We start from the raw sequence: 24218 nt of genomic DNA, 5'->3' as shown, positions 1-24218 counted from the left end.
ATCGGGACATCCCAACTATATATTAATAATAAATATATATATATGTATGTATATATATGAACTAGCACAGGTTTATCCATGCAGCGGCAAGACACAAGCGGGAGGAGGATGAGGACGTGGATTTGTACAATAGTTTCATGTGCGGGCTGGACGCTGAGTCGAGTAGTGGACCCGTGGTAACTGGGAAGAAAAGTGACGACCGTAAATTGAGCATGCCTCAGACGAAGGATTTGGCGCTGTCCAGGCAGAATTTAGTGAATGAACAGCGGTCTGATGTGGTGACTGGTGAAAAGGGCAACTCCCTTTCTACTGGTTACTTTGTGAAGGACGGGTTGTTGACTGTCTCATTGGTGTGGTTACACAGATAGTTGTTCCCACTCTGTTTCGAGGAGAAATATTGAGATTGGCCCATGATAGTCCGCTTGCTGCTCACCTCGGCATTGAAAAAACATGTGACCGCATACCGCGTCATTCAAATCAAACTATTCCTTCAGCCCCCCTATATCCAATCCCAGCGGTTGGCGAACCTTTTGAGCGTGTCCTGGTGGATTGTATAGGCCTGCTGCCGTGGACTAAGCCGGGTAATACATTTTACAGTCATGTGTCCGGAGGTTTTTCTCCTGAGACTTTTGCTGGGTGCATACATACCTCTTGATTTATTTTTCGGTGGCATAGCTTGTAGAAGGTGTTCTGTCGTTGATTGCCCAGACTCGAATGAAACTCCCCTCGGGGCCTGGCTTTATCCCAGACGGTGCGCGCCGTGGCAGACCAGAGTAGAACGCGTCGGGTCCACAAACCGTCACACGTCGGGATAAGCCGCGATTGAACGTGATGAAACAGCCACCATACACCATACCTACGCCGTGAGAACAGTGACGAAGCGCGGCGCGACGTGATAAAACTTGAAGCAACCGTGAAACAACCATGATAGAACGCGCACTAAACGTCACTTCCTGTAAGCCTACCGTTCCACTACGGACCGCCTCCAAGTTCTATTACGGCCAATAACGTTCTGCCACGTTTTCTGACGTTCATCCCGTTTTGTTATGGGCTACTAAGTTTATCTTCCGCGCCGTGGCAAATTTTTTGACAGTTTAAAAATCTGGCACGGCAATCACGACCTGTTACGTTTGCCCATCCTGTCCCCCTGCGTTGTCTCACGTCCTCCTGTTTTGTCCATGGTGGCCTGAAACGGGGCTGCCGTGGCTGCCGGGAACATAGTGTAAACGTATCTTAAGTTTTTTCCGCTGTTTGGACTCCTTCACGTGGTACAAACTGATCAGGGCTCGAACTTCATTATCTAAGGTTTTCGCCCAAGCCCTAAAGCAACTTAAAATATAGCATTGTAGCTCAAGCGCGTACCACCCCGAGAGTCAGGGAGCTTTGGAACGTTTCCATTAGACGCTTAAACTGATGCTGCGTATTTACTGTCTGGACGAGGGGGTTCATTGGCAGCTGTGTGCTATATGGGAGGTTGTTCAGGAGTCGCTTGGTTTTAGTCCTTCAGATCTGGTTTTCGCGAACACTATCCAAGCCGGATTTGTTGGACTATGTGAGCCAGTTTCGGCACAAGCTCCGCCGAGCATGGGAAATTGCTCGGGATAACCCTGAGGTTGCCCAGGCCAAGATGAAGTGCTGGTTTGTTAAGCACGCTCAGGTCAGAGATTTTTCACCCAGACAAAAAGTGCTTGTGTTGCTTCCAATCCTGGGATCTAGTTTACAAGCGTGGTATGGTTGTCTGTACCTTATTCAACGTAAGGTGGGTGATAGGGACTATTTGATTTCCACCCCTGACCGGCGCCGTGCATCCCACCTGTGCCATGTCAATATGTTGAAGCCGTATTTTGAGCGCGGCATCTCAGGGGCGCTGGAGCAACCCGTAGTGACACCTGCTGTCCAGTGCTGAAGTCGCTGGGACGCGCATCAGTTTGTTTTCGGACATGCAGGAGCTGTCCACTTCAGCACCTACAGAGGAGGATTACTTCCTGGCGGCCCTGAAGGGGGGTGAAGTTTGCTAATTCCGTGGCATAACGTAACTTACCCGAGTTATTTTCCCATTTGTCTTGTTCCGAACAGTTGACTCTGTCAGGTTTGTTTAAAGTTTGTGGCTCGATGTTTGCTGATGTTCCCCTGCAGACGCACGTGCTGCGACACGATAATGACGTGGGGGACGCCAGGCCCATTAAACAACATCCCTACTGGGTGAATCCAGATAAACAGGGTCGTTGAAAAAGGCAGGTGGACTATATGGTATGAAATGGCATAGCTGAGCCTAGCAGCAGTCCGTGGAGTTCTCTGTGCCTGCCGACGGTAAAAGCCTCTGGTGATGGCCGCTTCTGTACTGACTACAGGAAAGTCAATGGGGTGACGCAGTTGGACTGCCGAGGATTGAGGATTGCGTAGATCACGTGGGGGCTGCCAAGTGTGTCACGAAACTTGATTTGTTTAAAGGTTACTGGCAGGTCCCCCTGACGGACCGCACCTAAGAAATATCCGAGTTCGTTTCGCCCGACAACTTCCTCCAGTATAAAGTTATGGCCTTCGGCATGTGCAATGCGCCAGCTACTTTTCAACGGCTGATGAACGTCGTGCTCTCTGGTTTGACGTTCTGTAAGCCTACTTGGACGACTTAGTTATATATTCGTTGTCCTGGGAGGAGCATTTGGACAACTTAGATAAGGTTTTCGCGTGTCTGCAGGACGGCAATCATACAGTGAACCTGTCTAAATGTGGGTTTGGCAGGGCCACTGTGGTCTTCTTGGGGAAACAGGTGGGGGGAGGTCAGGTGCACCCGGTGCAAGCAAAGGTCGAGGCTATTCTAGCTGTCCCGCCTCCCACTACTCATACGGAGCTTTGTCGTTATTTGGCTATGGTCTGGTATTACAGGTGTTTTTGTAGGAACATTTCGGCGGTGGCAGCACCTTTAACTGATCTCCTGAGTCCGAAGGTTCTTTTCTGTTGGACTGATGCGTGCCAGACAGCTTTTGAACACAAAGGGCAGGGCTCCTGGTCTCACGCCGCCCTGTTTTGAGAGGCCCTTTAAGGTGGCCGTGGATCCGTGCGATTCCGGAGTGGGGGCGGTGCTCCGGCTGTGATGGTGTTGAACATCCCGTCGCGTTCTTTTCTAAAAATACATCAGCGTGGGTGTTTGTAAAGCCATAGTACAGCGAGGCGCCGCTCTGTCGCCAGACGTCACCGTTTTAAAACTCCGGCTCGCCGAGGAGAACGGCACTGACCGCGGCATCAAAACAATGAACAGCAGCTCCTCCGCTGTAGCAGTCGATTCACACCTCCGTGAAGCTGCGTCCTACTCCGCACTAAACTCCCTGAAAATAGTCCCAATCATTCGTGTTGTGTTAAAAACACTGCTGTGTGCTGCGTTGCTAAAGAATTTCTCCAGGAATTAATAAAGTGATTCTGAGGTTTTAAAGATAGAACTACTTTATTATGAGATAATGGCGTCACGCAGACCCCCACATTGTCCAAATGGAACAAAAATAGTTTGTACTTTTCCTTTTCTGTCCTGAGACTAACCTCAAGTTGTCTTATGGGAGAATACATGCATACATTAGTACATTTCATACTTTACTGTAGAGAGGAGTTAATTACAGCCTCATATAAAGTCAACAATAATGATAATATTAAAGCAAACAGAGCTCTGGTATCAGAATCGTATCAGCAGACAAACTTTGGTATCGGGATCAGATCAGAAGTGAAAAAACGTGGATTGGTGCTTCCCTACTGCAGTGTAGATGAGCAAGTTCCTGAAGCTGTTCCTCCATCAGACACCTGAAATAATAAATTTCAATGTTCATGAATTGTGCTTCAATACTTGTTTTCAAAATATTTCAGTGACAAACTGGATCCACATTTTGTCTGTTTGTGTTCCACATTACTGGACTCTGTCATGCATCAGTTTGTGTCTTTTTATTGGTGTACTCTAGTCACTGAATAATATCATTTAATATATGACACTACAATTTATTTTTTGTCTGAAACTAGTCATTAATTCTCTAGTATGCACAATAATTGAATTCTTCCATTTAAATCATTAATGCAGTACTTGTATATAATACAGTTGTTTTCAACTGTTCTAAGGTAATTGAAATGACTCTGTTAATGTGTAAATAAATTAAACATGTAAATGAACTCTGATAGGTTAACTGTCTAAATGTTTCAGTACTATGTCAGAATCTGCATGGATACTCTCATCGAAAGAAGGTAAATTGTACAAATAATTTGTGAAATCCTATTATGTTTGTCTAGCCATTTTTAATTGGAGTCATATATATATATATATATATATATATGTATATATATACACACACACACACACACACACACACACACACACACACACACACACACACACACACACACACACACACACACACACACACACACATATAAAGTTTATTTAAAAAACAATTACAGAAACATATTACAATGTATCTATTGTTCGAATTCATACATTACCCAAGCTTATAAATTTCCATTAAACTTCGGGCAAGTAAACATTTTTCCGAGCAAGTAAAACTTTGTAAGCACTTGCCTGAATTTCTGAACTCTTCCTCAGTTAAAACATTAGTATTGTGTTGTTTTGAAATGTATATGATCTTGTTTTCTTCACATAATTTGAGATCTGAAAACATTGCATCTTTTTTGTTATTTTGACCATTTGTCATTTCCTGGAAATAAGTGCTCTAAATTACAATATTTTTATTTGGAATGTTGGAGAAATGTTGTCAGTAGTTTATAGAATGAAACAAAAATGTTCATTTTACTCAAACACATACCTCTAAATCGTAAAATCTGAGAAACTGATAATTTTGCAGTGGTCTCTTAAGTTTTTCCAGAGCTGTATATTGAGGACTTTAGGCATGCCAGCTATTTCAGCCACAAGTCCCACTGATCTGTAGCCTGCACTGCAGTAGAAACAGTGATTGAAAGAATCAAAACCATGCAGAAATACCAAACTATCCATCCATCTTAATCTTGTTCAGGGTCCAGGGTGCTACAGCCAATCTCAGCTGACAGTGGGTAAAGACAAGGTGCTTGCTGGACAGGTCACCAGTCCGTCACAGGGAAAACACAGAGACTATCATTCACATTGACAATTCAGGCTGACCAATTGAACTTCACATGCATTTTTTTGGACAATGGGAAGAAACCGGAGTACCCAGCAAAAACCTAGTCAAGTAGAAAAAACCTCAAACTATAGTTTTTAATGAAGAGGAAAATGCAGCTGTGGCTGCAGTTCCTCTGTTGTTCTGTGCGTGCTTACCATTTGTGTGTTTGAAGATGCGTCTCTATTATGTACAGAGAGTAGAGAAGTACAGACAACAACACCCAAGAGACCAATTCATTTTTTTCCTATTAAAGTCGACTAATGTGAACATTTGCTTTGCAAACCACATAGATGTATTCCTCTCCTAACTTTATTTATAGAGCACTTAAAAAAAAAAAATCTGGCTTCACCCATTAGGGGCTTTTGAGTTACATGCACATGTATCCTTCATTTGTCATCAATGGTGTTTATGTTGCAGCTGCCTGTCACATTTATTTCTGCACACCACGATGCACCTTAATGTGTGTTGGATGGATGCTTCAATTATGTTAAAATTATTTGGAGTCAAAAAAGGCCTTAAACTAGCACCAATAGCATCAATTATATTGTGAAACCTGGGATTTGGCAGATTTTTAAAAGGATTCTTTGCCTCAAACATACTGAGGATAAACCAGGTTGTGCCATTTTTTTTAATGAGTTAAAGTAGCTCGAGGGTTTTTGTCCTTAGGCAGCACGTAAAGCTTATGGGAGTCGTATTGTGGTCAGAAAATGGACTAGATTGGAAGCACTTTCCTGGTCTCAAAAACAGGCCAAATGAGGACATGGCTTCTCTCTTGGAGAAAACTTGCGTGAATTAATGAGAGGACATTGGCTCATGGCAGCGTCGGCGGTAGGGGGTGCTGGTATCATTGACGATATGATGGCTCAGAGAATGTGGTGTGTGTTTCCTAGTAAAACCCCTCAGGGAGACAGAAAACACAGGAATCAGACTGAGAGCGATTGGAACAAGTTTAAGACAATTTTATTACATTATTCTTGCATGAAGAGACAAAGTCACAGTAGAACCTTTGCATGATTGTCCAGGAGTTTGTCTCACTCTGCAGTCAGCCAGCACCTTTTTAAAGGTGCTGGCTGAAACTTGTTTTGAGTCTGCATTGAAGGACACCAAAAGCAGCACAGAGGTTACAACAGTGCTGACACAGGTCATCCCTGAACACAGACTGCAAAATCACACATCATTCTTTATGAGACAAAACAAGACTTCTCTAACTTTCTCTCCTGTATTGACTAATAAAGAATGAATGAAATAAAACAAAAAATAATCAGGTTTAGCAAGTGTTTCTTCATTGCAAGAGCAGTCGAGCATGTAGGAAAAAACAGTAACATTTAAAAACCACCAGCCATCAGAGTTGTGAGAGCGAAAAACCTGTCAGGAGTATTGTAGTCAGGTCATATGACAGGAAAACTCTCTCACCCCCACAAAAAACCCATCTGACCAAAAATGGCGAGAAGTGTAACAATAACTCAGTGGCAGGTTAAAATGAAATAATAATAAAACATAAAAACAACAAAAACACATAAGACGGACAAACATAAAGACAAGCTCATAAAATGTATAAACCTTCTTCAGCTGCAGCATTGCCACACCAAACAGTTCTAGGAAAAATGTCCAGAATTAAAATGATCTGAATTGATTAATTTCTAACTGGGAAAATATAAGTGGATACTCATAAACTAAATTTGTTAAAGTTCTTAACATCACACATTATTATATGCTAACCAGGAGACCTTGTCTAAAAAGTAATAAAATGCCAAAGAGGAGGTCCAGTCGACCCGTCGTACCTCCTCCGTGCCTCTGTTCCTGCCTCAACAATCACTATCCCAAAAAATGTGTGCAATTCCCCATTTTTAAAAAAGACCCAGTACTTTAAAAAAATGTTTTTATTTAACATTGATTTAATTTAAACTAGTTTCTATTTATCTTCTATTTCATAATAACACATAAAAGCATCTCTAGCTGGATCACCGTGCCTCCCTCCAGAGCTTTCCTCCACAAAAACATCTTCATCTGGTGAGGAGGTCATGTTTCCACCTCATACTCCTCGTCTGGGGCGTTTCCAGTGACGCCTCGCATCACTCTCTGTAGAGAACCACGTTCTGTCCTGAACCTTTATCAATCTCTGTAGAGAACCACGTTCTGTCCTGAGCCTTCATAAATCTCTGTAGAGAACCACGTTCTGTCCTGAACCTTCTTATCAGTCATCTGCTGTTCCCTTCAAACCACAAACCACAGTGAAGTCCGCTGAGGGACTGGGAGGATGATAGTTAGCAGGAGGAGAGGAGGAGGTGGGAGGATGATAGTCAGCAGGAGGAGAGGAGGAGGAGGTGGGAGGAGGAGAGGAGGAGGTGGGAGGATGATAGTTAGCAGGAGGAGGTGGGAGGATGATAGTTAGCAGGAGGAGGTGGGAGGATGATAGTTAGCAGGAGGAGGTGGGAGGATGATAGTTAGCAGGAGGAGAGGAGGAGGTGGGAGGATGATAGTCAGCAGGAGGAGAGGAGGAGGAGGTGGGAGGAGGAGAGGAGGAGGTGGGAGGATGATAGTTAGCAGGAGGAGGTGGGAGGATGATAGTTAGCAGGAGGAGGTGGGAGGATGATAGTTAGCAGGAGGAGGTGGGAGGATGATAGTTAGCAGGAGGAGAGGAGGAGGTGGGAGGATGATCGTCAGCAGGAGGAGAGGAGGAGGTGGGAGGATGATAGTCAGCAGGAGGAGAGGAGGGGGTGGGAGGATGATAGTCAGCAGGAGGAGAGGAGGGGGTGGGAGGATGATCGTCAGCAGGAGAAGAGGAGGTGGACATTTTTAGGATGCGTCTATAGTATTAATGATCATCATTTGAATTCAGAGGGAATGGCTCTGTCCCTCGCATTAGTTTGGCTTTTAACATGTATAAACCAGTCAGACTAGTTATTCTTTTATTTGTTGATTTATATCCCGGTTGGTTTATTTATCTATTTTAAATTGATCAACCTTGTTCCCACACCTATCTTTCCCTGTAGAAAGTTAAGGTAGATTACTCAATTTGTAGTTTTAGAGTATTGTCCTGGTGGGGTGTGGTTATATTCCGTCTGATGATGTATTACTGGGATATTTAGTGCAGGTCTTTGATAGAAATTGTTATGAGACTCACAGGATCTCTAGTCCTAATTACTAAGTAATAATTAAACCTCTTCTGTTTGTTGTTTTAACTAAACCTGTTGATAAGGAGTGAGAATTGTAATTGAATTTTATTTTAGCCATTATTCATAGCAATATTTCTTTCATTTGTTGAGTTAGAAAATACATAAAGGTAATTATTAAAAGAAAATGTGTTACTGTCATTTGAAATCTGTTTATGATATGAATTTTCCCTCCTGTTGAGACGTGAGATCATCCATGGCTCACTAAAGCAACATATCATAACTAGCTCTAAGTTAAAGTTCTATGTAGATTATGTATGATTATCATTATTTTGTTTCACGCAGGTGCATTTCATGTCGCATCGCGGCAGGTCGTCATCACGTCTGACGTTTCCATGTTTGTAGTTCAATCTACCGCCTCCACGGCGTCGTAAGCCCTATCTATCATTCACACATTACTTAGTTTTGGTGCAAGCTTCAGAAGGCTGCTGTTTTTCACCAAAATGGCACTCAGTTATAATCACATTTCATTCACTCACAAAGGCTTCTGTTTTGTTTTTCTTTCAAGTTCCATTTGATCTATTCCAAGGCTGTCCAGTGTGGTGAGGTCTCATCCACACACACACTGAACGGTCTCGGCGTGTGTTTTGTGTGTGCTTCTAAAAGACACAATGGCTGGAACTATTCAAAATAACACTCTAAAGCACCAAAACACCTAGAAATTAACAAACAAGCAAAGCAAAATTGCCAAAACAAATGTACTGAAAGAAACATTTGAAAAGGCAATAAGTCAAACAAAAGGTTAAAAATGTCACCACAGTACCAACAATATTCTAAAGGTCAGAGGAGTCAGAAAATCTAAAATGTCTAAAAGTGGAACGTTCAAACGGTCAAGACATTTTCTCTCACACACACTTTCTTTTTCTCTCTCTCTCTCGCTTTCTCTCACACACTCTTTTCTCCTTCTCTCCATCAGTCCAGTTTGTCAGTTTTAATCACAAACACAACATTGTTCTATAAAACGTGTCAAATTAACTGTTACTTCTTATTTTTGAATTATTTTAAAAGAAAGTCAAAGCTTTATATTTATTTGTTTATTTATCTATCTATCTATCTATCTATCTATCTATCTATCTATCTATCTATCTATCTATCTATTTGTTTATCTATTTATTTCGAACGAATGAACAATTTAAAATTAGATGAAACAAATGGAAAAGAAAAGGAAAACAAAATAATTCAAAAATAAATTAAAGAAGCCTGTTTTGATATAATAGTCAAAGCGTTTTAGGTTTATTTGCGTCATACTTTACGTCACTTCTCATGTTAGTTGCCTCCCCTTGAGGACTTACTTTTTATGGATGTCCCGATCAGATCGGTAGATATCGGATCGGGGCCGATATTGGTGATTTCTGAGTGATCGGGAATAGCGAGCCCCTCTTGCGACCTGCCGTAAACTGAGTTTAGCAGCCTAAAGCCATTGAGTGGATGAAATGTCAGCAGTCTGGAGGTATTTTAAGGTTCACAACGAAACCAGTCCAGCGGCCAGTTGTACTATTTGCTTCGCCACAGTCCCGAGAGGTGGAGCACCAGAGCTTCGTTTAACACAACTAATCCGTGTTGCACAACAGGCATGCGGCGTGTTGTGTCAACACATGAGCCGTGTTAGCAGGCCAGTTCGACTCCAGAGTTCTGAATAGACACTGGTATTGAATGGAGACAGTTGCAGTCTGGAGTAATAGTCCCTTCATTGTTTATTCCAAGCTCGGCTGGTTTTCCTACCCTGGTTTACTCTTTTCCAACACTAACATAAAGACGCATTAAAGAAAGCACCAGGAGTGGAGAGTGGTAACCTGCTGCTGCTGCTCATAAACACACCGTCGTGCTGAAGCAACTGCCTGTTGTAAAAAGCATCAGAGGAAATGGTGTCACTTTGTTTTGATCCCATCAGGATTTGCGTAAATGGAATCAGACTGCCCCCCACATTTGGAGCTTCATCTGGTAGTGTGAGTTATGATGGTTCACACACGTTACACTGAGAATGAACAGCACTGGTTCAGGCTGTTAAACTGTAAAACAGTTAAAAGGCTCGATGGACCAAGCTTCCTCTGGTAGTTTATTTTTTTCCTGCAGACTGTCTGGAACTACTAAATGGTAAAGCTGTTTGTGGAGTCATGTGCTCATGACAAGTGCAATCGATACCACAGGGCCAAGCATTATGGGATTCATCCTCTGATTGGCTGCGGATGATATTGTTGTTGTAAATCAATCTGATCAAGTTTATGTAATCGGGATAATCTGATCTCAGCTGGAAAAAAATTCCATCCAGTTCAATAAATAAACATATAAACAAGGGTTATGTTTGTTTTGAGCTGATGCAAATTGTTTTGCATAACTCCATCCCATTACATATTGCATTTACTCACTTTTCTTGGTTCAGCTGCAAAGATGTTTTCCTTGTTGGTGAATTGTAACAGAAGAGAGGAGACCATTTAAACTCTTAAGCTTTTCTTTATTTGAACAAATTAATTGGAGCAGCTGGAATCCTTTGAATCCAACCTCTGAGAACAGAAGAAAAAATACATTCATTTATAGAAAGAAAAGCCTCTAATTCTTTCTTTCAACAATGAGGTAGGGTCAGGGGTAATTGGTAATTTTGCAGCAGCTGTGGAAGGTTTTCACTCTTGCATTTGTTTCTCACAGGTACGAAAAGATGATCAGCGGCATGTACCTGGGAGAGATTGTGAGGAACGTGTTGATAGATTTCACCGCTAAAGGCCTGCTGTTCAGAGGCAAAGTGTCGGAGCGACTGAAGACCAGAGGGATCTTTGAGACTAAGTTCCTGTCACAAATCGAAAGGTGAGTGTTGCACGTTATTGGCTTCAGCAGGCCTCCACAGCTGTCGTCTGTTTCAGGAAAGAGTGAGGTGAGAACAGGACATGTAAAGACATAGTAGTCAGAATGTGACATTACATAGAATGAAAACAGCAGTGAGGCGATTATGCCAGAGTTATGCCACTTGTCGAATCTGTACAGTCATTTTCTGTTGTATGTAAATGTCAGGCACTTCATTACAACATGATTTAATGAGTAATGTCCAACACAGACCAAAGGGAAGTAGTCGAGAGATAAGCCAGATAAAGACCATCTGATAACATATAGTGCTAAGTGGCAGTGGCAAAAAGTAACTCCTTTAGAGGCGTGGAATACCAAGGCTTTGCTGTTATACAACAATGCTTAATAATCATTTAATTACTCCCGTGTGCACAAACTCTATGGTTGAATTAAAAATTTGCTGAAATGACTGTTGTATTTGGCACTGTATAGATAAAGTTGAATTGAAGTCTCTTTATGCTCGATTAATTCATGTTAACTGTTAAGCTTTGCTGTTGAGGAGTCATTAGCCCGAGACCCCGATGAAGCAGCAACGTTTTGAAAACGACGTCCATTTACATGAAAACGGCAGAAATATTGAAAATGATGTAGTTTCTATGTTAGGCCACTAGTGGGTGGTGTTGTTTGTTTTTGTAATAAAACAGCACACATGCGTGCAGACAACAATATGCTGTAAACTAGGGCTGAAACAACTAATTGATTTAATCTATTTAACGACTCATTTCATTTTAAATTTTCAATCTGTTCTCGCAGTTACCACAGTGTGGCAGTAATGAGCCTCCTGTGGCTGTCATCGTTGTAACGGGAACGGGAGAAAGGTGGCAGGGTGTGCAGTTGGAGCGTTTCGAGGATTTTCAAAAAGTTGCATTTTCAGTGGCTCCGAGCGCCGCCGTCCTGTAAACGGACACATAAAGAGAAAAGAAAGTGGAACCGGGACCTAAAGTTGACTATGTTCAGGCAGTGCTGTCTTTAAGTGCTTGTGTTCATTAAGAAAATGTATTATAATTATCACTTATGACATAAAGGAAGATCACTTTGCACTTTTAAAACCAAACATGCAACACTGGAATTTTAAAGGCTCCTGCACTTTTCCTCAGCGCTGTTAATATACATCATGACTAGATAATAACACCTGAACGCTAGATTGGGCTGAGGACTGCATGTAACTTGTTTTTTTGTGGAATAATATTAAAAACTGCTGAAGACTTTCTCCAATGTTAACATTGGCGAGATGGCAACGACACAACTCTTTCATTCCAACACATCTAAAATAGGTTTGAATGAAACTCGTCATTAAGCTCCAGAAGCCTGAAGTGAACCTCAATAAAGTGGAACATTGCAGCATCAATGGTTCAGTAGTGCATAAGCCACTACATCAGTGTTGCGCCCTCTTACCCGATCCAATTATCACTACTTCAATTCAGTTTTGTTTGGATCGTGCTGCACTACCCTGAACTGGAAAAGTGGGAAAGAAGATGGATGGATGGAATAACAGCACAGTCATTTCAATGCTCTTTTACAGGAAAACATAAAAACAACTACAAATATTTCATGGTGAAGAGTAGCAGCAGAGGAAAGGACGGCCTCCCTTTCAATTATAAAACCTCTGCTGTTATGGTTGGGGGATTGGGAGAGGAAAGGATAGGATACAGAGCAACAAACAAAGTTTGTCATCAGAAGGCACGCTATGACAGTTAATAACAATAAATAAAAATGTTAATAATACTAAAAGATTATTTCTGTAAGGCATTTTACATATACTGCAGTGCTGCTGAAGAGCTGTTGGTTACATGTAACAGTGACATGAATATATAGAAGGTGGAAAAAACAAGCAAATCTCAGTGCAGGGAAACCTTTGACTACAAATGACTCCGTGGTGGCCAGAGCCAGTCCTGACAGTAGGATTTATTGAGTGGGAAAGCTTCAAGCCTAATCTCAAAAAGAGAACGTGCTTTAGAAACTGGGAGCTGGTTCCACATGAGAGGAGCCTTATCGCTGAAAACTCTGCCTCCCATTCTGCTTCTTTTTTCTTTTCTTTTTTTTTAAACCTTGGAACCTTCAGGCCCTGTTTAACGACAACAAATACGAGTGTATTTGCAAAACTTTCTTCACTTTTGGGTCGGCTCCGTTTCCACCACACCGGTGTGCAGATCCACTGCATTTGTCAAGTTTTTATACCGGCTCCCAAGGTGGAACCTTTCTCTACGTAAGACTGCTTTTCATCAGTTCCAGTTCTGCTTTCAATGCAAAGGGTCAGAGGGTCATGAAAACATGACCTCCCTGGAGGAGATTGCCAGCTCCTGAGAAGGACCCCTCCCACCCACTTCATCACATCTTTGAACTGTTGCTTTCCGGCTACACAACAATGACGATCAAGGAAGGCCGGTATATCCAGACTGCTACACAGTTTTTATCCTTGGACCATCAGAGCCTTAAATAACCGTTGACCTGGACAATAGTGTTTTTAATCTCACTGCAGTCCTGCTCGTGATGCTTTTGAAAAGTGTGTTTAATCACTACCCTTTAAACATTTTTACACCTTCTAATTTTTATTTATATTATGAGTGCTTTTCTTCAGTAACATATATATCGATTTTTTTATATTTTGCACACTTGTATGTGTTTTGATGCCAAAGGGAGCAGCACCTGCAATTTCATTAAATCACTCATGTAAAGACAAACAAAACATTCTGTTCTATTCTATGCGCATGTAAACTAACATGGCGGCCCCCGTAGTGGTATGACTGGCGGTGCGTATTCTAGTTATATAGTGCATGTCGGTAGTATTATAGTTGAGACTCACCCCTGCTAGCACCTGGTTCAATCATCAGTCCATACGGATGTCGGATTCTCTCCATTTTGTTTCCGTTTATAACGTATTATTCTCTGCGTGTAAACTGGGTCTCAGGAAGCAGCACTCGGAGTACAAAGTGTTTTGCTCCTGAGAAATAGGACTAACAGCACTTCAAGATGTGTTGAAGCCTGATTATTCAACATTTTAGGTGTGAAAAGAAGAATTTAAAATTGTACTCAAGATTTGACAGGGAGCCAATGAAGAGAAGATACGAGAGAGAATTGCTTTCCGTACTCTTGCTGCAGCGCTTCTGGAGACTCTTTTGGAAATGCTGGTTATAGATTCTTACAATAGACCTGTCTCGAAGTAATAAACGCATGGATTTTATCAGCATTTTGTCATCCTGTTGATTAGACCTCCGGTAAGTGCTTCAAATATTAAAAGCCACCCTGAGACGTCTTACACCTGGCTGTTGAGAATCAGCGCCACACGTCAGCCAGTTGCCATCTACAAATTTAAAGTCAGCTCGGTCTGCTGGCAGGTATCTGGATCTGTAAGGCAGATCTATGAAGGCCGTGCTGGCTGTTATGTCCTCGGTTTGTGTTTGGTCAAATGTGAAAGCATTTGACATTAGCAGTAGTTCTTTTTTGAAAAGCTGCAAGAAACCTGCGCTTCATTTTTTTTCTAGATTCTTCTGAATGTCTGAACTCTAGCTGAAGTCCAAATGGGATTAGTCACATCAGCTACAGTTGTGTGAAACATGCAGCCGTTGGTTTCCTTCAGAATACCTCGGACTTGCATCGTACTAGTAGCAGGCCTCCGTCGGTGGGTGTCGACCGACGATGATGCGCCCTAGTTGACATCTGGTGCCGCGGTGGGTTCACGGCTGGAGCAGCAATCCAGGAGCGGCAGACTCTGCCACAGCTTGGCCGCTGTGAGGCAAAGCTGGAGTGACGTCTCCGGGACGCCAGCCTGGGCAGGATGATGTGGAGAAGCAGCTGTAGCCCACGTAGCGGGCCCCCCCTCTCCACACTGCTCACGGAGCCAAAGGACCGGCAGGGGCCGGTACGACTTGGCACCAACAGTGTCGCAGGAGTTGCTCTCCTCATTAATGCTGGCAAAAGCCTGTCGCTTCTGAGAGGATGACTTTTGTAACCTGAGGCCCCGTTCACACAACAACTTTTTCTAATTAAAGCGGAAAACTTTCCACAGTGCTCTGGGCCACGGAAAATGCAACGGCACCCAAGGTGGAACTTTTCAGAAATCTGGAAAAATGCAACTTTACTATAAACGTTCCAATTCCATCTCAGTTGGGGGGAAACCGCCACTTTTTGAGAATGCTTAGACTCTTGTCTTCGTGGAAACGGGGGCGAAACGCAAATACAAAAACTATTATCTAATAAAGAGGCAGCAGAGTGCAGCATCTTCCTATCATCAATTGTTCAGTCTCCAGCTGCTTTTACATGATCAAGTTTTTATCAATCTGTTTGAATCTTTTATTCCAATGGAGAGATCAGATCATCACATTAGAAGAAAGTGATTAGATTGATGAGAGTTTTGATGATTGAGATAATTGTTCTCGTCACTGGATCAACATCATAATGCTTTGCACTGTGACATTTCTAACAATGCACACACCATCCCAAATCCATCTTTACCCAGAAGGCCGTCTGTCGTAGAAATGGATTAATTTTCTATATTAATCTGGAATCTGCGAAACCTGAGCCAGTATAGACCCGTCTAGGTACACCAGGATTGTGGTGTGTCTTTGCTTTTATCCTCAAAGAAACTAAAATATTGTCACATCAAATGAGTGGATAAATGTTGAATATTTGAAGTCAGGCTATGGAAGGTTAAGTGACGGGGAGGTAGAGGGGACGACGGGTACAAAGGGACTGATGTCATATGAGAAAGCTGCAGGTTAGAGGAGGACAGAGTCCTCAGTCTGTCTCTGAACACTCCTCCGGTCTACAAAAGAGTCACACTTTACTGTAACTGAAAGTTACTTCTGTAAAACTGTAAAATGGATAAAAAATAATTGAAGGTATAAAGGTTGCTCTTCCAGCTGTTCCATCAAATGACTCAATGCGTCACAAACGCGGCACCCTCTCCGAGATGGCTCTCTCATGAAGCTGTTTATTAGGTCAGAATTAATGTGAATCGACTCCATTCTCTCTTTGGGAAAGGTCATACGAGTTTCCCTGCTGCACAGACTGAACATATCTAGTCGACGCAGTGGTGCGAGCAGCAGAGCTCCTTTATGTGTCTCATGCCTGAAACGTTCTCTGCCCTCACAGCGACCGCCTGGCCATGCGTCAGGTCCGCTCCATCCTGCAGCACTTGGGTCTCACCAGCTCCACGTGTGACGACAGCGTCCGGGTGAAGGAGGTGTGCGGCGTGGTGGCCCGCCGCGCCGCGCAGCTCTGCGGCGCCGGTTTGGCCGCCTTGGTGGACAGGATTCGACAGAACCGCAACCTGAATCAGCTCTCAGTCACCGTGGGAGTGGACGGGACCCTGTACAAGACCCACCCTCAGTAAGAACCAGATAGTCAGCAGAAGACAGGCTCTTTATGGCGTCTACAGATTACGTTACAGAGAATCTAAATCTCTCCCGGGGCTGCAGGGAATGAACAACCTCTTTATTTTCTCGCAGCTTGTTCAGAACACATTGTTTCCAGTACTTGAATTTAATTTTCCAAAATGAGGGGGATTTCCCCCCCTACCTGCTTCACATGGGGGGATTCATACACTCGGGCTACCGGAGATCAACAGATCACTTGACTCTCCTTCTTTCTCTCTCAGCTGCATCAATGGCTTCCTCTCCTCTTCATGCTCGTCCTCCTCTCCTTTTAATGCTCTAGTCCTTCTAGTCTCCTATCCTCTTCATGCTCTAGTCCTTCTCGTCTTCTCTTCATGCTCTAGTCTTTCTCCTCTCCTCTTCATGCTCTAGTCTTTCTATTCTCTTCATGCTCTAGTCTTTCTAGTCTCCTCTCCTCTTCATGCTCTAGTCTTTCTATTCTCCTCTTCTCTTCATGCTCTAGTCTTTCTCATCTCCTCTTCTCTTCATGCTCTAGTCTTTCTAGTCCCCTCTCCTCTTCATGTTCTAGTCTTTCTAGTCTCCTCTCCTCCTCATGTTCTAGTCTTTCTAGTCTCCTCTCCTCTTCATGCTCTCATCTTTCTAGTCTCCTCTTCTCTTCATGCTCTAGTCTTTCTAGTCTCCTATCCTCTTCATGCTCTAGTCCTTCTCGTCTTCTCTTCATGCTCTAGTCTTTCTCCTCTCCTCTTCATGCTCTAGTCTTTCTAGTCTCCTCTCCTCTTCATGCTCTAGTCTTTCTATTCTCCTCTTCTCTTCATGCTCTAGTCTTTCTCATCTCCTCTTCTCTTCATGCTCTAGTCTTTCTAGTCCCCTCTCCTCTTCATGTTCTAGTCTTTCTAGTCTCCTCTCCTCCTCATGTTCTAGTCTTTCTAGTCTCCTCTCCTCTTCATGCTCTCATCTTTCTAGTCTCCTCTTCTCTTCATGCTCTAGTCTTTCTAGTCTCCTCTTCTCTTCATGCTCTAGTCTTTCTAGTCTCCTCTCCTCTTCATGCTCTAGTCTTTCTAGTCTCCTCTCCTCTTCATGTTCTAGTCTTTCTAGTCTCCTCTCCTCTTCATGCTCTCATCTTTCTATTCTCTTCATGCTCTAGTCTTTCTAGTCTCCTCTTCTCTTCATGTTCTAGTCTTTCTAGTCTCCTTCTCTTCATGCTCTAGTCTTTCTCATCTCCTCTTCTCTTCATGCTCTAGTCTTTCTAGTCCCCTCTCCTCTTCATGTTCTAGTCTTTCTAGTTTCCTCTCCTCCTCATGTTCTAGTCTTTCTCGTCTCCTCTTCTCTTCATGCTCTAGTTTTTCTAGTCCCCTCTCCTCTTCATGTTCTAGTCTTTCTAGTCTCCTCTCCTCTTCATGGTCTAGTCTTTCTAGTCTCCTCTTCATGCTCTCATCTTTCTATTCTCTTCATGCTCTAGTCTTACTAGTCTCCTCTTCTCTTCATGTTCTAGTCTTTCTAGTCTCCTTCTCTTCATGCTCTAGTCTTTCTCATCTCTTCTCTTCATGCTATAGTCTTTCTAGTCCCCTCTCCTCTTCATGTTCTAGTCTTTCTAGTCTCCTCTCCTCCTCATGTTCTAGTTTTTCTAGTCTCCTCTTCTCTCCATGCTCTCATCTTTCTAGTCTCCTCTTCTCTTCATGCTCTAGTCTTTCTAGTCTCCTCTCCTCTTCATGCTCTAGTCTTTCTAGTCTCCTCTTCTCTCCATGCTCTCGTCTTTCTAGTCTCTTCTCTTCATGCTCTAATCTTTCTAGTCTCCTCTCCTCTTCATGCTCTAGTCTTTCTAGTCGCCTCTTCTCTTCATGCTCTAGTCTTTCTAGTCTCCTCTCCTGTGCTTCACTTCTTTCCAACCATTAACAGAAATTAAAGCAACAACATATTTCTGAGCCTGAAGACTTGTTCAGGACATGATATTAACACATCATGTTAACATTATTAAAATTAACCTCAGATGGATTCAGCAAATAGTGTTTATTTCTTCTTCTCTCTGCGTTCTCTGAACTGTAGACATTGCTGTCATTTTGTTGTCTCTTTGTCCTCTCTTATGTGCATCTCCTTATGCTTCATCGATGTTCTTAATACATGTGGTGTTCCCTTCTTCTCTCCTGTCTCCATGCACTATACATTGCTTCTTCTTTGGCTTCTCTGCTCCATCTCTTTAAAGAAAAGTATCTGACTGCTTACATTCCCTGAACTATACTGGGATTCTTTGTGCCGTTTTTGTTCTCTGTCTCTCTCCTCTTCTTCATCTCCTTCCACTTGATAACAATTCTGTTAATGTCAGACTGCTCTTGAGGAGGGCTGAGCTTGTACTTCCGCTTGTATCTGCTTCTCCTGAATTTGCCCTAAAAGAGACATTTCTGTCTTCCTGACCTCGTCTCACTATTGTGCCACCATGTGCTGCACTATGTGCTCCTGAGCAGCCCTGAGTGATGCATAACTCCAGTCCGTGCTACATGCTAACTAGCTTCGCAGCTCACACAGTCGCGAGGCTAATAAATAATACATTTTTAAAAAATTTATAAATTTGCAAAAATTCCTAAAAACGTTTCTCATGTTGTCATTATGGGGTGTTGTGTGCAGGATTTTGAGTAAAATAAATGAATGAATCTATTTTGGAAAAAGGCTGTAACATAACAAAATGTGGAAAAAGTGAAATGCTGTGAAAACTTTCCAGATATACTGTAAGGATAACTTTGACCGACATGGAAACAACCGTTTAAATACAAGTAATTACTGCACACACCTCTAACTTTCAATAATTGCTGGTTTGAAGTAAAGCAGCTCTCAGTGAGCGGCTTTGTCTTAACCTGATGATTAGTTTGTGGTATTTATATTGGTTTGAATGAAAGAATTTATTTATCAAAGTATTTGACTTTTATCTCAAATGAATCAGGAGAACCCTATTGTTTAATGGCGGCTGTCACAATATCAGACTTTTTGAATATTCCACTGTATTTTCCACCATCAGGTTAAGATTAAGATTGGCTTTATGTTCATCTGGAGTCATTTCCTGTTGTAATTGTTTGGTTTTGTGCAAACATCAACATTTGCATTATGTCTACTCTGCGCCACAACAGAGAAAAGCTTTAAAGATTAAAATTAAAGCTATTGTGGCACTATTTTACCAGTCGAGATGAATTTGGGCTGAATGTGTTTGACTCCCCTGATTTGGATTAGAAACGATACGAGGTGCAAATCGTCTCTGCAGATTATCTCAGCATTATATAATTACCCCTGCATGATAAACATACATTCTGACAGCCTGCTTTGAATATTTGTCCGAATGATATTGACAGCTCTCTGGGTGAATTAGCTTTGGAAGTATTTCCTAAAGTATTTACTGAATTAACACCGCAAACATAAACCAGAGCAGAATGAACTCAGTGTTTTGCTCCTCAGGCGATTCTTCTCTCGTGCAGCTGAATATAATCAATTTGTATTTATTTTGTTCCTGTAGTTTTTCCAGCATCATGCAGGAAACCCTGCGGGATCTGGCTCCTCAATGTCAGGTGACTTTCCACAAGTCGGAGGACGGGAGCGGGAAGGGCGCGGCGCTGATCACCGCCGTGGCCTGTCGCATGAAGGACAACCAGCAGCACTGAGGAGGGAAGGTGGCGGAGGGCGGGCCTGAGCACTGTAACTGATATTCTGTGACCCACAAATAGTTACTGACATGAATTTAGTCTTTACAGTACTGAAATATTCTTTCTTGAGTTATTTTATGTGTAAATGTGTATCATCGGGTTGAAGTGAGAAGGTAAACGACGTTCCACCTTTTGTTGACTGTGACTGTTACAAGGTCCAAAGCTCCTTTTCTACACTCCTGTTTTCTCGATAGTTCAGCTTTTACTCTGTCTCACACAAATGATCTGTGTGGCGCTTCCAACACATTTCATGAAATTCTGGAATGTGTATTTTAAAAGCAGCTTTAATGTCAGATTTCACAAAGTGCCTCACATAATAAACAAAACACCAAATTTAGCAGGATATTGGTTACAACAACAAAAAAAAGGAGTATCAAGCTTAGCCAGAAATGTAGGCACTTTTCTGTCATACTTTAGTTTTTACTGTGTGTGTTGTAATCACTTAAAGAAGGGACAATAAAGAGATTGCTCAAGGAAATACATGTTGAAATTATAGTCTTCTCTTGGGAAGAAACCAACTCAATCTGACAAGGAGAAAAACGAATTTCCAATATACAGTATATTAAGGCGTAACTTGATTGAACTCAGCGTGTTCACTTCAGTCGCCACTGTTCAGCTTGATCAAAATGTTTGACTTGCTACAGGATTAATGCCAGAATCCCGTCTTGACACAAGCCTCAGTGAGACCAGAACCCCGACCTGTAGGAGATTTGTGACAAAACAACTACTTCTGGCTCAGTTTTTATTTTTTGGGGGGGGCGGGGGGGATCAATATTTGGGATTAAACAGTTATTCAGTATTTGGACAAACTTCTATCTTAAGCCCCGTTTTCAAAATCTAGATTTGTGTGATCAGCATCTGTGCTGTATATATTTAGTATTTTTTGTAAGCAAATGTTTTATTAAGACCATAATGTAATCACTGTATAATTCTATACACTGAATTGAATGCAGCAGTTTTAATCGATGCATCTAAACAGGAGATTGGAGCCTGATTAAAGATCTCACAATCTGGCTTGCTGACAATCAGATTTTTAGTTTTTCTTTGCTCAGTTGCTCTCAGATCTTGTCCAGTCTGTGTAATACATCGAAAAGGCCTCGGTCCTCTATTGTCCTCAGCTTCATGTTGTAGAGAAGTCTGCCCTGCACCAACACCAGCTTGGTGGTTGGCGCCCACATTATTGTTTGTTCTAGTCGGCAGCTTGAACACACACCAGGAGGCTTAGGGCCAGGAAGTGCTGCTGATCCCAGTGGAGTTTACATCATCCGCAAGCTGCTGGAGTTGTTCTGTGTTGACCTGGGCTTGGAGTTCTACAAACACAGCCACAATGTGTTCACGGGAAGGTACCGCAGAGACCGGCGCCTCTGGACACAGTTATAAACTCCCTGGGGCTCATTGTACGCAACCTGAAAAGAGAACGGTAAAGATATAATGAATAATAATCAGACCGCGTTATAAAAAAGACATACAATGTCAACTTATATTGGCATACCTGTAAACCCAGATTCTACACCTTTCTCCACTGCTTGGCTGGAGAGGAAAGCACATCTTGGAATTTCAATCTCAGGGAAGACAGACTTGAGTGACCCCCACACTGCAGCCCGACAGTCAACAAACAACTTGTGAGGAGCTGGTTCTGAAGGAAGGGCTCTGTTGACAGCCGTGAGGAGCAACAACATGACCCGACATACACATCAATACGTGTGATTAAACATCAAGCATATATAAAGCATATATAAATAAATATTGGTCGTCTGTATCAAACATTACCCAAAAAATAGGATGTTGACGGACCTCCCTGTAATCCCGTTTCTTCTTTCTGCTCATCGAAATGAAAGCAAGAGGAACCTGCTGAGGACTGTTGTTATGCACATATACTCACAGAAACCCGTGTGGCACAGCAACGGGGACGCGGATCATCAGTTCACCATTTTATTACCCAAAGCATCCAACAACGATCCACACCCGAGGCTCTCGCCTTTCTCCCACAGCATGTTGTACTCCGGTGGTACAATAGTGCCGTGAGTTGACTCGGTGAATTCAGGTCACCAGAGACCGACAGTCACACACACGTTTCTGGTTCTTCTTTTATAAGATGTGTTATTTCCTTTGAGGTAAAAAGCGTTGAGCAGTACACCACCCTCACAGTAAATCCCAATTAAATGTATGATTTATTCAGGAAGAATCTCTTTTATTAAGTGAATGGATATCAAGATTCAAAATACTTTATTTATTCCCTGGGCACAATTTAAAACACAGAATTCACTTCAATATAACAGCATGTGCCTTTTATCCAGTTCCATTTGGTTTGAAATGTTTCAAAAATACACAAACCTTCAACATATCCCCTAAGAAAGAGGAACCTTCAACTTTTCTCACTTAAAGTGCTGAATTGTTTAAACTAAAACGTATGTTCACATCTGTAGAGGCAGGTGATATTAATACAATAATAATACTAATATTGGCAACAAACTGGATACTGAGTGGGTAAGTGACTACTTATGGACTCAGTCCTACCAATTATTTTATTTATTAGTTCTTGTCTGTGCTGAATATATTTGCATATTTCAAACAGAAAGAAACACAATATTTAGAAAGTTTAGCTTTAACTTCACATCTAAACTGTTGATTGATTAAACTCCAGAATTGCCCGTTTTCTTTTCTTTTATCAATGTTACTTTATTATTACCTGTGGTGGATTTGTTTTGCACAAAGAAATGCTTGCATTCACTGATACAGCAACAACAATAATCAAAAAGATAAATAACACTAAGATTAAATGAAAAAAAAAAAAACACAATGAAAAAACCTTGGAGAAATAAAAGTAACATCTGGGATCAAGACTAGAACGAGAACATAAAATCTAAAGTCGCAATAATAAATAAAGCTAATTATAGGATTATAATTAAAAAAATAGGATAAATAAATAGAATAAAGTCCAATGTCAGCAGTTCTCATTGAGCTCAGTGGCGCCGACAGGATTAAAGGTGTTTTGTAACGCTCGGTCCTGCACCTTGGGACTAAAAACCTCCGTCCAGAGGAAAGAAGCTGAAATTGACCTGGAGGTTGGGAGTGGTCATTGATGATGACGCCATCGTCTGCAAGCGCTGAGTGAACGTGGAGGCTGGACACGACCGTCTGGCTTTAGATATGTTCAGTAGAAAGTGGGACTCTTCACACCACTGAACAAAGTCATCGATACCCGGACCATGACTGGTTTCTCTCTGAGTGGCTGACGATAACCGTCACCTGAATACTTGATGGCCCCATTTTCATCTCTGCTCTGACACGTGTTTGTATAAAGGATGAACAGTAAAGGCGACAGCACTCACACGATTTATTCCCACTCTTTGCGACCTGTCTGTTAAAAAGGCTCAAATCCAGCCCGTCGCAGTTTTGCTGATTTCAAACTGCTCTAAAAGTCTTTTGGTCCAGATGTGGAGGAGAAGTCGATAAATAGACGTCTCACACGTTCGTTTCGTCTCTTCATGAGTCGGTGAATGTTCCTCCAGCTCATTTTCAGTCTCCTTCAGGATCACCTTCCTCACAAGGTTTTTAAAGGCTGCAGTGTGAACAACAAGCCTGAGGTCAGATAAAACTTTTGGACGACTGTATTTATGGACCGGTACCACGGCAGAATCTTTCCAGAGAGACGGGGTACGTGCTGTGTTTGTTAGGACTCAGTCCTGTGGTCCAGGTTATAACCTTTGCCAATGACAGTTGGTGGCGGAAAGTTAGTTTTTTGTCTTCGTGTATTTATTGGTATGTATGTATGGAACAAACCTTTCACTAAAACTGCTCACCCGAATTGCATGAAATCCTCAGGGATGATTTATCATCATCCAAAGACCAATCGATTGGATTTAAGGACGTTAACGGCTAATAAATGAATAAATGCCAAATAGCTGTGAACAAACGTCCCATATAAGGCGGATGAGAGAGGCACCCCATGGAGGGCATCAAAGGAGATGAGTGTCTGTTGCCATGGAGACGCTCCCTGCTCAGTGCTTGACCCAGTGATGTTGCTGCCCGGCAGGCTAGTTAGCATCGATATGAGATACAACG

At 42.3% G+C, this 24218-nt stretch overlaps 1 protein-coding gene across 3 annotated transcripts in view; it reads left to right on the top strand.

Moving 5' to 3' along the window:
- hk2 (hexokinase 2) overlaps positions 1-21182 on the top strand; it is a 76095-nt gene extending 54913 nt beyond the window's left edge. For all 3 annotated transcript variants that reach the window (XM_080468154.1, XM_080468153.1, XM_080468152.1), the window contains 3 exons: positions 10946-11101; positions 16229-16465; positions 19967-21182. In XM_080468154.1, the coding sequence (XP_080324280.1) occupies positions 10946-11101; positions 16229-16465; positions 19967-20111 (538 nt within the window). In that variant the 3' untranslated portion in view covers positions 20112-21182. The remainder of the gene's footprint in view (positions 1-10945; positions 11102-16228; positions 16466-19966) is intronic.
- Positions 21183-24218: the final 3036 nt, after the last annotated feature.

This window comes from Lipophrys pholis, assembly GCF_963383615.2.
Source record: "Lipophrys pholis genome assembly, chromosome: 7".
Taxonomy (NCBI): domain Eukaryota; kingdom Metazoa; phylum Chordata; class Actinopteri; order Blenniiformes; family Blenniidae; genus Lipophrys; species Lipophrys pholis.
This window is presented reverse-complemented; position numbering and strand designations above follow the sequence as displayed.